The following is a 13,411-nucleotide window of genomic DNA, read 5'->3' on the forward strand; positions in this document are numbered from 1 at the left end:
AAGACTCAAAGGAGCTTGATGGGGTAAATGCGGAGAGATTGTTTCCGCTGGGCAGTGAATGTAAAAAGGGGGGTGGGGGGAGCATAATCGCAGCATAAGGGGCCAATTATTTAGGGTTGTCAAGGCTGGGACAGACCTTAGGTCTTTTAGGAAATCAAGGGGTAAAGCAAAGCAAAGCAAGCAAGAGGTGAAGTCCAAAATCCAGCTAAGATTACAGTGAATGGCAGAACAGGTTTGATGGGTCATATGGGCTACCCCTGCTCCCATTTCTTGTATTTTTGTAAAGAGAACTTTGGTTGACAGTAGAGAAAAGCACCTGAGGGTGACTCATGCTTTCCAGGATGAGCGTGGAACAGCAGGTGGTTTTGGCTGGAGATCAGGGCAAATCACACTTGGATGTAGTCCAGCCAGATCTTCGCACTGGGTATAGGTACATATTCCTTCAATTGTTCACTCATCATGTACCTGGACAAAACTACAATACCCCTACACAGCGATGTTACTAATTGAGTGATATGTTGCAGGATATTTGATGTTATCAACATTCTTGAGAGAAAATGTTTTGTTTTCTCCCATACTATTAGATAGTCCCGAACGATTAACCAATTTTGTTGACACGAACCCTAAGATCTGCCAAATCTATTAAGCATGATATTCCAATTGCACAGCATGTATTGAACAAGAAATACTGTCCAGAAACCCCAGATAAATGCTTAATGAGAATGGGATAAAGAACAATTTAAGGATTTTCCTCTAATAAAAACAAATTGTTATATTTGCTAGTAATTCTGCAGTACTTACTTTCCAGACTCTGCTGAGATATATTCCTCCCAAGTGATTGTGTTAGCAGGTGGGGGGCTGAGTGACTGTCTACGAACCGGCTGTTTTAAAAAGAAAAAGGGGGGAAAAAACGTTCATCTACAAGGTTTAAAACTTAAAAGAAAATCCTCCCCCATGTCAATTCCAGATGCACAAAACCCATACTTCAGATTCTAGTTACTAAAATTAAATTGGTCAATATTTCCCAAATAATGAAGATTTTAACCCATTTCCAAAAGGAAAGATTCACTTTGCCCGAGTCCCAGTATAAATCCCAATTCCTGGCTTCTTTGGAGGCTGGTGCACTTGGTCCAGGAAATCAACAAGGAACGCGAGGTGGGAAATTAGAAGTCCCCACTCACCTTGTTTGAACTGTTACACTGGGATGTTCCTACTCCAGATACAGATCTATATAGTGTAGAAGGGATATCAATGAAGCCTGAACATAGATGATCACCCTTTTATCAGCTCTCCATCCCACTATTTCAACTCTTATTCCCCAGTCCCAATGAAGAAGAAATCTATTCTCTGCCCTTCATGTATACAATTTCCCCAAATAGAGGAAACATTTCCCCCCAAGTGTCCAACAGCTTCCAAAGCACCAAATATTGTGTTTAAATAAGGTTGCAATGCACTTGACTTGTTGAAAGGATTCATAGGCTTTACTGGACTTACCTTACCGTATATCAATTACAACTATTTGCAATGGCTTAATGAAGGGCTACATCTACATGGTTTTCGAACAAAACTGAAGATTGAGCCCATGAACAAGAAACACCCCGTTAACATGGTCTTCCCTGATCAGTTTTTTGCTTGTAGCTAATGTAGGAAGCATGACAGTACAACTGCAAGTCCTGAAGGTTCACCATCACCTTCTATGGGCAATTACAAATGTACAATTATTCTGGTCTTCCCAACATTACTCGCATCCCAAGAAAAAAAATCAAAAGTAAAAGCACTCTGATGAACAAAATTAAACATGCCAGCTAGGAAAGAAACACCAATCCCTTTTGATATTCTTAATTCACATTATGTGACTTTGCTTAGAGTCACTCAAGAATTACACCATATGACAATCTTACAGTATCAGTTAAAATTAGCCCAGAGTCACAATTATTCTTGCTGACTCACTTATAATTGTACTTAATGACCTGGTGTTAAATGGTAATCTTAGAAAATATACCTCCAATAAACTATGTTGAATTTAGAAACTGACCATTTAAGGTTTAGTTTTATCAGACACCAATAAGTTTAAAAATAATCTTGCATTTACTTCACATAATTCTTAATCAATATCCAAGTTGTGAATTGTAACCAAGTGAAATGGGAAGAAATGCGAAATTCAATTTCTTGAGCCAGTTTCAGACAACGCGAGTGTTTTTGCACATTACAATCTGACTATAACAATGACGCATGTCATGCATTGAGCCAAGATAAGACCAGGCAGCAAAAAAACTGAATCAGAGTATGCAGAGTCATTTAGTGGGAAAAATTCCTTGAACAAATTTTATAGGGCAATTAAACCCAGCTAATCAGAGTGCTCTAAACTTCCTTATGGTCTTTATAATGCAAGTAAAATATGCTCACTTAACATTCTGATTGATAATAACAATTTCTAAGCATGTTCTTACAAAACTGGAAAGTGATAAAAACCTTCCCAAGTAAACTACTTTTCAAAATGAATTAACTGAAATACTGATTTTGGCTGCTGCATGTACACAAGCACTTTTATTGTACAGAGTACTATAAATTTGCTAAAGACCCAAGACTACACCAAAAGGAATCTGTGCTAACAATTTAAAAACAATATTTTCCTCTTCTCACACCATCCAAAGATGTGTAAACCCTGGTGTAATTTAAATGTTTTAATATAATCAAGATTTCTTGCTCAAGATTATTAGTTGCAAAAGTAGCTTCAAAATTGAAGACATTTCTACACCTTCTTCCTAAATTTGCATTTAAAAATGCTATTTAGATCAACATATTCCACTTCAAAATCAATTTTAAAGGTCTTTACTTCTTATATCCCTAGCACATGTATGTGACACTGATAAAATGGCTGTTGTGTGGTAAATGGGTGCTCTGAACTTTTGAATTCAGTCCACCTAGTTCCTGCATGAGGCCACTGGGTGACAGCAGAGCAAAGGGGATAAAGACATATTTTTGTAAAGAGATGTCTAATAATATTGTTTTTCAGCTTCTCTCCCTCTAAGGGGATGCAATTACATTATAAGTGGTCATAGGAAATTTCTACCATAATTGTGGAAATAAGAATATATATATAAAAAATGGAAAAAGCTGACAAGAATATTTAATACTTCAGTAGATATTCCCCCATGGTGCCTTCATGGCGAGTCAGACGACTTGCAATTTTATAGCAGTATGTTCGTAATCTAGGGAATAACATGAGAAAACACTGACTTGTGTTGAATAAGGCAACAACATTTTATTAAATGTGGTTCCGAGAATTAAATTCTACAGTTCCATCCATCATTCTATGTAATTTTAAAATTTAATATACATTAGTATCTGATCATCTCACTCAATCATCAATTTAACAGGTAGTAATTAGGTGAGATAACTAGAAGCTGTTTGTTTCAAAATTCAAATGATCATTCTGAAGAACGAATTTTTTTTTAAAAATGGGGACACCAGCTGTACTTCAGAATTATTACAGCACAGCAGGCGGCCATTCAGCCCATCACATCTGCACTGGTATCTGTAGGAGAATTTACCTAGCACCATTCTCTCCATCTCCTCCCAGTAGACATGCACATTCTTCCTTTTCAGGTGGCATTGAATGCCTTGATTGAAACTGCCTCCACCATACACATTTTGAATGTCTTCAAAATGAAAGTATGTCCAGGTTTTGGAATTGCTGGGTGGGATTCCGATAGGAAGCATCTGATACAGATAGATGAAGCATTGAAAATACTCATTCTTGTAAGCAGATTATTCAGGGAGGTCTTGTGGTACAGTAGGTAGCATCCCTGCATCGGAGCCAGCGAGTCCCACTCCAAGACTTGATGACTACAGAAGGTGCATTCACAACATGGCCAAACAAATTGATAATCAACGTGCAAAGCTTTCCAATTCCAGTTACAGCAAGTGGTAAAAGCAAGAAAGATTCCTGATCCGGCATGCTTGATATGCAGTGCGCCCCTCAGCTTAAAGCCTCTAGCTTCAGGCTCGCAACCTATTCAAGGAAAAGCAAGCTACAGGATAACAGATGCAAGCACGTGCTTTGTTTGCCTCGTGTTGACTATTCAGGAGTGAAAGGAATTTCTTATTCCATCTAGTGAGTCATTATGTGTGAATTATAGTTTGGTAGTGACGGGCAAGGTCTTTTCATACAAATAGGCCAGTTATAGTATAATAATGTGGAGATCCAGTTCTTGATCATACAAAGGATCAAGATTCCTGTATATGCATGGACACTATTAGGTACACGTTTCTCAGTTTGAGAGTTGTTGAGCTTGTAAGCTCAAAGTCTCCCATAGCCTGTGTGAAATATTGGAGAATGAAATGGTCAAGTTATTTACATACTGTAGTATTTCAGCAACAGAGATATTTTCTGCTTGGTCTCTCCAATTAGCCTTCCATTCATTATCACTGAAGACAGAGTTAAGCAGATATTGACAAATACAAAAACAGTATTTTCCAGGCTACAACAAAATCAAACTAATTTTAGCAATCAGTAGCTTGTAACTTGAAACCCAATTTATTTATTCTCAAATTTAACAAATTTGATCGAATTTAACTCTAAAAAACAGACAGATATAGCAAAGATTGAAGTTTACCTCAAAATTTTGTTCCATCAAGTTTCCTCCCTTGCTCAGACTTTCCATTATAGCCTTATTTCTTAGAATATCCTCTTCACTGAGGTGTTCACGACGCTTTCTTGATTCCAGAACAAGGCCATTTACGGAGTAAAAATCTGCCAAGAAGTTTCCAACTCGTTCCTATGAAATATGTTATTCTCAAGGTTAGGTAATAGAAACATAGAAACATAGAAAACTACAGCACATAGAAAACTACAGCACAAAACAGGCCCTTTGGCCTCACAAGTTGTGCCGAACATATCCCTACCTTTTAGGCCTACCTATAACCCTCCATCCTATTAAGTCCCATGTACTGTCTGTGTGGAGTTTGCACATTCTCCTCGTGTCTGTGTGGGTTTCCACCGGGTGCTCCAGTTTCCTCCCACATCCCAAAGATGTGCGGGTTAGGTTGATTGGCCATGATTAAAATTGCCCCTTAGTGTCCTGAGATGTGTAGGTTAGAGGGATTAGTGGGTAAAATATGTAGGGATATGGGGGTAGGGCCTGGGTGGGATTGTGGTCGGTGCAGACTCGATGGGCCGAATGGCCTCTTTCTGTACTGTAGGGTTTCTATGATTTCTACTCAAACAGGAGTCTCTTAAAAGACCCTATTGAGTTTGCCTCCACCACCACTGACGACAGCCGATTCCACTCGCCCACCACCCTCTGTGCGAAAAACTTCCCCCTAACATTTCCCCTGTACCTACCCCCCAGCACCTTAAACCTGTGTCCTGTCGTAGCAGCCATTTCCACCCTTGGAAAAAGCCTCTGAGAGTCCACCCGATCTATGCCTCTCAACATCTTATACACCTCTATTAGGTCTCCTCTCATCCTTCGTCTCTCCAAGGAGAAAAGACCGAGCTCCCTCAGCCTATCCTCATAAGGCATGCCACTCAATCCAGGCAACATCCTTGTAAATCTCCTCTGCATCCTTTCAATCTTTTCCACATCCTTCCTGCAATGAGGCGACCAGAACTGAGCACAGTACTCCAAGTGGGGTCTGACGAGGGTCTTATATAGCCGCATCATTATCCCCAGACTCCTAAACTCAATCCCTCGATTGATAAAGGCCAGCACACCATACGCCTTCTTAACCACCTCCTCCACCTGCGGGGCCGATTTTAGAGTCCTATGGACCCGGACCCCAAGGTCCTTCTGATCCTCTACCATACTAAGAGTCTTTCCCTTTATATTGTACTCCTTCATCCCATTCGACCTGCCAAAATGGACCACTACGCATTTATCTGGGTTGAAGTCCATCTGCCACTTCTCCGCCCAGTCTTGCATCCTATCTATGTCCCTCTGTAACTTCTGACATCCCTCCAGACTATCCACAACCCCACCAACCTTCGTGTCGTCAGCAAACTTACCAACCCATCCCTCCACTTCCTCATCCAGGTCATTTATGAAAATGACAAACAGCAAGGGTCCCAGAACAGATCCCTGGGGCACACTACTGGTGACTGACCTCCAATTAGAAAAAGACCCATCTATACACACACACTGCCTCCTTTGGGCAAGCCAGTTCTGGATCCACAGGGCAGCAGCCCCTTGGATCCCATGCCTTCTCACTTTTTCGAGAAGCCTTGCATGGGGGACCTTAACTTATCAATTACATTACATTCAATAGAATAAAATGAAAGCAAATGTGGTCCACAACTCTGGAGACTAGTTTTAGCTGGGAGTCCAGATTTGGGTAGAATGGGAATGGACAAACTGTGCTTAGTTAATGAAAGGAATAGCTATGATTAGACATATGACTTTTCTCATGCCACACTTTAGATGTCTATGAAACCCACAAAACCTCTCAAGTTCGTCCCTTTATTTATGGCCAAAATAAAAAAGTACACTTTCACTTCAGCTTCCTATCCACTTTAGTTCAGTAAAAAGCATAAGAAATTGAAATATGTTTTTTAATTCATTCATGGGATGTGGGCATTGCTGGCTTGGCCAGCATTTATTGCCCATCCCTAATTGCCCTCAAGGTGGAGGAGGAGATTTGTCTTCTTGAATTATTGGAGTCCATGTGGTAAAGCAACACCCAGTGCTGTTCGGGAGTGAGTTCCAGGATTTTGACTCAGCAACAGTGAAAGAACGACAATATATTTCCAACTCAGGATGGTGTGTGGTTTAGAGGGGGAACTTACAGGTGATGATGTTCCCATGTTTCTGCTGCCATTGTCCTTCTAGATTCAAGTCAAGTTTATTTATTCGTCACAAGAGGCTTACATTAACACTGCAATGAGGTTACTGTGAAATTCCCCCAGTTGCCACACTCAGGCGCCTGTTCGGGTCAATGCACCTAACCAGCACGTCTTTTGGACTGTGAGAGGAAACCGGAGCACCCGGAGGAAACCACCTAGACATGGGGAGAACGTGCAAACTCCACACAGATAGTGACACAAGCCGGGAATCAAACTCAGGTTCTGGGCGCTGTGAGGCAGCAGTGCTAACCACTGTGCTGCCCCAGATGGTAGTGGGTTTGGAAGATGCTGCCTAAGGAACCTTGGTGAGTTCCTGCAGTGCATCTTGTAGATGGTACACAATGCTGCCACTATATGTCGGTGGTGGAGAGGATGTGGTACCATTCAAGCAGCCTGCTGCATCCTGGATGGGTTGAGCTTCCAGTGTTGTTGGAGCTGTACTCATCCAGGCAAGTGGAGAGTATTCTGTTACACTCCTGACTTGTGCCTTGTAGGAATTTGGGGAGTCAGGATTCCAAGCCTGCTCTTGTAGCCAATGTTAATATGGCCAGTCCAGTTCAAATTCTGGTCAATACTAACCCCCAGGATGTGTTGGACTCACTTATGGCAATGTTATTGAATGTCAACGGACAATGGTAAGATTCTCTCTTGTTGAAGATGGTGGTTAGCTCTGCTGCTTCACAGCTCCAGGGACCCAGGTTTGATTCCAGCTTTGGTTGATTGTCTGTGTGGAATTTGCACATTCTCCGTGTCTGCATGGCTTTCTTCCAGGTGCTATGGTTTAGGTGGATTGACCATGCTAACTTGCCCCTTGGCGTCCCAAGATGTGTAGGTTAGGGGGATTAAATGTGTGGGGTTATGGGGATAGGGGTTCCTAGCCTCTGACCTACTCTTGTAGCCATAGTATTTACATGGCTAATCCAGTTCAATTTCTGGTCATTAACCCCCATGATGCTGATAGTGTTGGATTCAGTGATGATAATGTCATTGAATGTCAAGGGACGATGGTTAGATTCTCTCTGAAGATGGTCATTGTCTGGCACTTGTGTGGCCTGCATGTTACTTGCCATTTCTCAGCACAAACTTGGATATCGTCAGGTTTTACTGCTTCTGTATCTGAAGGGTCATGAATGGTGCACAACATTGAAATCAGCAAATATCTCCATTTCAGTGGTTAGCACTGCTGCCTCAGTGCCAGGGACAAGGTTTTGATTTCCAGCTTGGGTCACTGTCTGTGTGGAGTCCGCACTCTCTCTGTGTCTGTTTCCTCTGGGTGCTCCAGTTTCCTCCCACAATCCGAAAGATGTGCTGGTTAGGTGCATTGGCCTTGCTAAATTCTCCCTCAGTTTACCCGAACAGGTGCCGGAGTGTGGCAACTAGGGGATTTTCACAGTAATTTCATTGCAGTGTTAATGTAAGCCTACTTGTGACACTAATAAATAAAGTCAGATGTTTTTTTTAAGTTTATGATGGAGGAAGGTCATTGAGCAGTTGAAGGTAGTTTGCCCTCGAACACTATCCTGCAGTAGCTCTGCAGTAATGTCCTGGAACTGAGATTAATCAAATGCAGTATAGGGTTTCTGAAACTTGAGTTATCACTGTACACTCCTAATGTTTAAATATTGAAGTAGTAATGACAGTCCAGAGGCCATGAAAGGTAATGGCTTGCAACTTCCTCAGTCGGATTGCTACTCTTAATGAACTTACCCTCATTGAAACTGCACAGACCTTGTCTTGCCCAACCTTCCTCACTGGGTGAGACACGCAATGCAAAGCACACCCCTGGAAGCATTTGCATGGAATAGCTGGGGTGCCAAGAGGCATGTCACTCTCCCTTTTTATGGCTGCAGCTACCATAAAGGGGATGTTTAAAGGCACAATTGAAAGGAGGCAGGAAGGTTTCAAAGCTAACTTGTTTACTGGGAGGGGGCAGGGTGGGGAGACGAGAGGAGGGGCGGAATGGAGGGATGGGTGGGGGCATGTGCAGGGTGTCCCAGGAGAGGCTTGATCTGAGTGTTTAGATAGTTACTCTGGAGATCGACGGGTTTTTTTTCCTTCTAACTCTTTAACAGTAACTATCAGGGTATAACCATCCGAAGTTAGTGATTTAAATCGCTTCTCTCGGATGGTTCCCAGGCCAGCCCAATCGTCCAGAGGAAGTTGTCACTTCTGGGCAATTGCTGGGTAAAACCTTATGTGGGAACATCCTGGAGGGATTCCCCTGCAAATGAAAGTTTATTTATTTGTCACAAGGAAGGCTTACATTAACACTGCAATGAAGTTATTGCGAAATTTCCCTAGTCACCACAGGCTCCTGTTCGGGTCAATGCACCTAACCAGCACATCTTTTAGACTGTGGGAGGAAACCGGAGCACTGGAGGAAACCCACCCAGACACGGGGAGAATGTGCAAACTCCACAGTGACACAAGCCGGGAATCAAACCAGGGTCCCTGGCACTGTGAGGCAGCAATGCCCATGCCCATCATTGGGGTGTCCTTCAAAAGTGATACCGGGGAACCAGAAAGTTATGGGCCTGGGATTACATAGGCGTAGAGAAAGAGGAAAGCAGCAGCACAGCTACATTGTCCAGTACCAATTATAACAAGTAATAAATAAATTCTCAACTTCCTTCTCAAATCTCCCCGAATCAAGCATCATATTCCTAGGCATCTACTAAATGTGTATTGATACCATACACCAGTCAATGTATGAATAGCACACAGTAAGTAGTTGTGCCTCTCAAGTGAAGAAATGCATGGCATTTTTGTGCCCACTGCTTGAATTATTAGTATTAATTTTGTAGAGGATCCTGTCAATGTACTGCACCCCTCACAACTGAACATTTTATAAAACTTAATTTATGCATTTCAGACCACATATCTAATGAAAGCTACACACAAATATAAGCAAGCATACCGTTTTGTCCTCCCGGAAAAGCCAGCCGGTCTGTGCACGTGTGAAGGTAATAGATTTTGTAGATAATGTTGCAGAGTAAATGTCACTGCTCATCAAAATATCTACCTCCTCTTCAGTTTCCATCTCCGATTCCTGAAATAAATTAAATTGGTATATGAACTAGCAAAAGCAGAATTAAATACCCAAATACTTGCAGATGACAGAAATATAGGCTTTAAGTGAAGGCAAGCAAATTGGCAATCACACATTATATAATCAGAAGAGAATCCTAGAATTATTACAGCAGAGGAGGCCGCCATTTGACTTATCATGTCACCTCTCTGCAAGAGCAATCTGCTGGGTCAACTCCCCCACATTTTCCTCATCGCCCTAAAAATGTTCTCACTTCAAAAGCTTGAAAATGGAACCCTTACTGCAGTAATTCAGCTAAACACCAGTTTCGCCTCACCAACATTCTCCACTAAAAGGAAAGGGCCGCACTTGCGGCTTACAGTCAGGTAGTCTTCACCTCAGGACCTACAACTCTGGTCCAGATGAAGTAACAGGCTTACTCCTTGCCGGCCGACTGCTTCCCAATGATGAGCCTCTGCTCGTTCAATAAGGCAGCTCATACTCCACAAAGTCCACGGGCGATCTATTGATCATCCCCTGTGGCCATCATAACACTTACTGGAGAAAACAGAACAACACATCCAGAAAAGAAAAAAATAATGAATGGTCAGCATGGATTTCAAGAAGAAAAAACATGCTTGACCAATCTTACAGAATTTTTTGAAGGGATAACAGAGAATAGACATGATTGATCGGATTATTTTTTTTAAAAAGCCTTCAATAAGGTCAAAAAATGAGGAGTTGGGGACAAGAGGAAGAAATAATTGTTAGACTGAAGACAGAGGTTGGAGTGAAGAATAGGTATTCAGAAAGGAAGACAGTAGGAAGCGGGAGCACTGCTGCTGGACACTGGAATCAAAGACAATTTCCAAATGACAAAATTGGAGAGGCAAGGAAAGAAGATAGTCAATACTAAGGAGGATTACCATAAATTACAGGAGGACATTAATAAATTTGCAGAATGGACAAATAACTTACAAATGAAGTTCAATACAGATAAATGTGGCATCTTGGTGGGAAGAATACGGAGGTCACTAATTGCTTAGATGAGGTGGAGGAAATCAAAGGTACAAAATCAATCACTAAAAGTTGCATCACTGGTTAGCAACACCATTTTAAAAAATGCAAACCAAGCACTAGGTTTTATTTTTAGGGTTATGTCAACTCTATACTGAACCTTAATTATACAGGCCACTTGGATATCCTTGGGTTAGCATGCACAAGATGGGCCAAATGGCCTCCTTCTGTGCTGTAACTTTTCTATGGTTCTAATACATGCAATATTGCTGACACCAGACAAGGTACAAAAAAGATTTAAAAGTATGATAAAAGAAATGCATGGGTATACAAAACAGGAAAGGATAAACAGGCAGAGTATCTTTTATCTTTAAAAATGTCCCAAAACCCCAATAGTGGTTATGAACGATTTTGAGTGGATACTGAGGAAATGTTTCCTCTTGTGGGGAAATTAAGAGTCATCAGTACAAAAGAGCCACCAAGAAATCCATCAGGGAATTCAGAAGAAACTTGTTCACCCAAAGGGTGGCAAGAATGTACAACTCGCTATCACAGGGAGTAGTCGAAACAAACAGTATAGATATTTAAAGGGAAGACTATACGAGCATATGTGGAATGAGAAAAGGGGTTACGATGATAGATACAGAAGAGAAGAGGAGATGACTCAAGTACAGCATAATGTTGGCATTGACTGCCGAGGCTGAAAAGCCAATTTTAATGCTATACATCTTGTATAATCCTTACAATTTCCTTTTAAAAGCCACCAACTGAATCTGCCTCCACCACACAGTGCATTCCATATCCTAACTGCTTGCATAAATGTTTTTCCTCGTGTCACCTTTGGTTCTTTTGCCATTCACCTTAAATTTGTGTTCTGCAGTTCTTGGTTTTTCCACCAATGGGAAATTTCTCGATCTATTCGGTTCTAGATGTCTCTTGATTTTGAACACCTCTATCTAATCACCTGTCAACCTTCTGTTCTGTGAGAACAACCTCCACTTGTCCAATTTATCCTCATATCTAATCATCTTTGTCCCTGGAAATATTCTTGCAAATCTTTTCTGCACCCTGTCTGACGCTTTCAGATCCATCCTGAAATACGGTGCTCAGGATTGGACATGAAGCTCTAGTTGAGGCCAAAACAGTGAATCATTATGTCTTCCTCGCTGATATACTCTATTTCTAAAGCCCAGGATCCCATGTGCCTTTTTAATCACTCTCTTAACCTGCCTTGCCACCTTCAACAATCTTTACACACATATCCCAGAACTTCTGTTGCTTTCTGTCCATTTTTAATTTTATTGCCTCTCCTTGTTCTTCCTATCAAAGTGCATTACTTCACACTTTTTTTGCATTAAATTTCATCTGCCACTTGCTACCCATTCCACCAGCCCATGCCTTCCTCAAGTCCATCACGAACCTCCTTCTAGCTCATACTTCCAACTTTGTCATCCGTAATTTAAAAATACTGTCCTGTACACCCAAGTCTAGCTCATGAACATAGTGACCCCTAGTAATGACTCCCAGGGAACCCCATCATATACACTGCTCCAGCCAGAAAAACATTCACCTCTGTTTCCTATCATTCCATGGATTTTGTACCTTTTATTTCTTATGCTTTAATTTTGCTGGAAAGTCTATTTTATGGCACTAAATCATTGCCTTTTGGGAGTTCATTTACACCGCAACTTACTCTATCATCGCAAGAAAAAATTCCATCAAAGTGGTTGAACACCATTTTTCTTCAAATCCATACAGTCTCTCCTTAAATAATCCACACTTGTGACTATTAACTTTGTCCCACTAAGGTTAATTAATTAATCACCACTAAGATTAATCTGACTGGCCTGTTGTTGCTGGGTTTAAACAAGGGTGCTGTGTCTATCGTCAGTATCTCTGGAATTTCCACCATTACTTCACTCAATATCCTCAGATGCAGCCCCATCCAATCCTGGTAACTTAGAGGTTTTAAGTATCGCCAGCCATCCCAATATCTTCTCTCTTTTTAGTCCATCCAACACCTCAACTAGCTCCTATTTCACCATGACTTTGGCAGCATCTTTCTTGGTAAAGATAGAGGCCCAGTATTCATTTTCATACACTCTGCCTCCATATGCAAGTCTGTTTTGTTCCCTGATTAGCCATATCCCTCCTCTTATTACACTTTTAGTATTTGTGTCTATAGAAGATTTTTGGATTCCCTTTTGCAGAAAATTCAATAAATATCTTCTGTCAGCAGAGCAGAATATCCCCATTTGATCAGATGTAGAGGACCAGTGCCTTGCAAATGATGGAACACTATCCTCCAATCTTCAGGAAACCTCCCAGGGAAGTTCTGAAAGTCACGCCTCAAATGCTAAACAATAACTAGGAAACTCAAGCTTAACTCAATACTCACACAGCTACAAACTCCATCACAGAGAAACTGCTGGTGCGCCAGGGACCTTTTATTCTGTCCTTGGACGAGGAAGTGCAAAAAATGTAATGAGCGTCCACCCATTTTGCCTGTCTGATGAGCTAAA

General features: G+C 41.4%; 1 protein-coding gene across 1 annotated transcript in view; it reads right to left on the minus strand.

The window, feature by feature from the left end:
- The window catches only part of ankrd13c (ankyrin repeat domain 13C), a 94,300-nt gene that overhangs the window by 15,856 nt on the left and 65,033 nt on the right, over window positions 1-13,411 (minus strand). The window contains exons 8-10 of the mRNA XM_078218456.1: window positions 9,762-9,893; window positions 4,620-4,781; window positions 802-881 (exon numbers count right to left, since the gene is read on the minus strand). Coding sequence (XP_078074582.1) covers window positions 802-881; window positions 4,620-4,781; window positions 9,762-9,893 — 374 coding nt within the window. The remainder of the gene's footprint in view (window positions 1-801; window positions 882-4,619; window positions 4,782-9,761; window positions 9,894-13,411) is intronic.

Source organism: Mustelus asterias, chromosome 8 (genome assembly GCF_964213995.1).
Source record: "Mustelus asterias chromosome 8, sMusAst1.hap1.1, whole genome shotgun sequence".
In the NCBI taxonomy this organism is placed as follows: domain Eukaryota; kingdom Metazoa; phylum Chordata; class Chondrichthyes; order Carcharhiniformes; family Triakidae; genus Mustelus; species Mustelus asterias.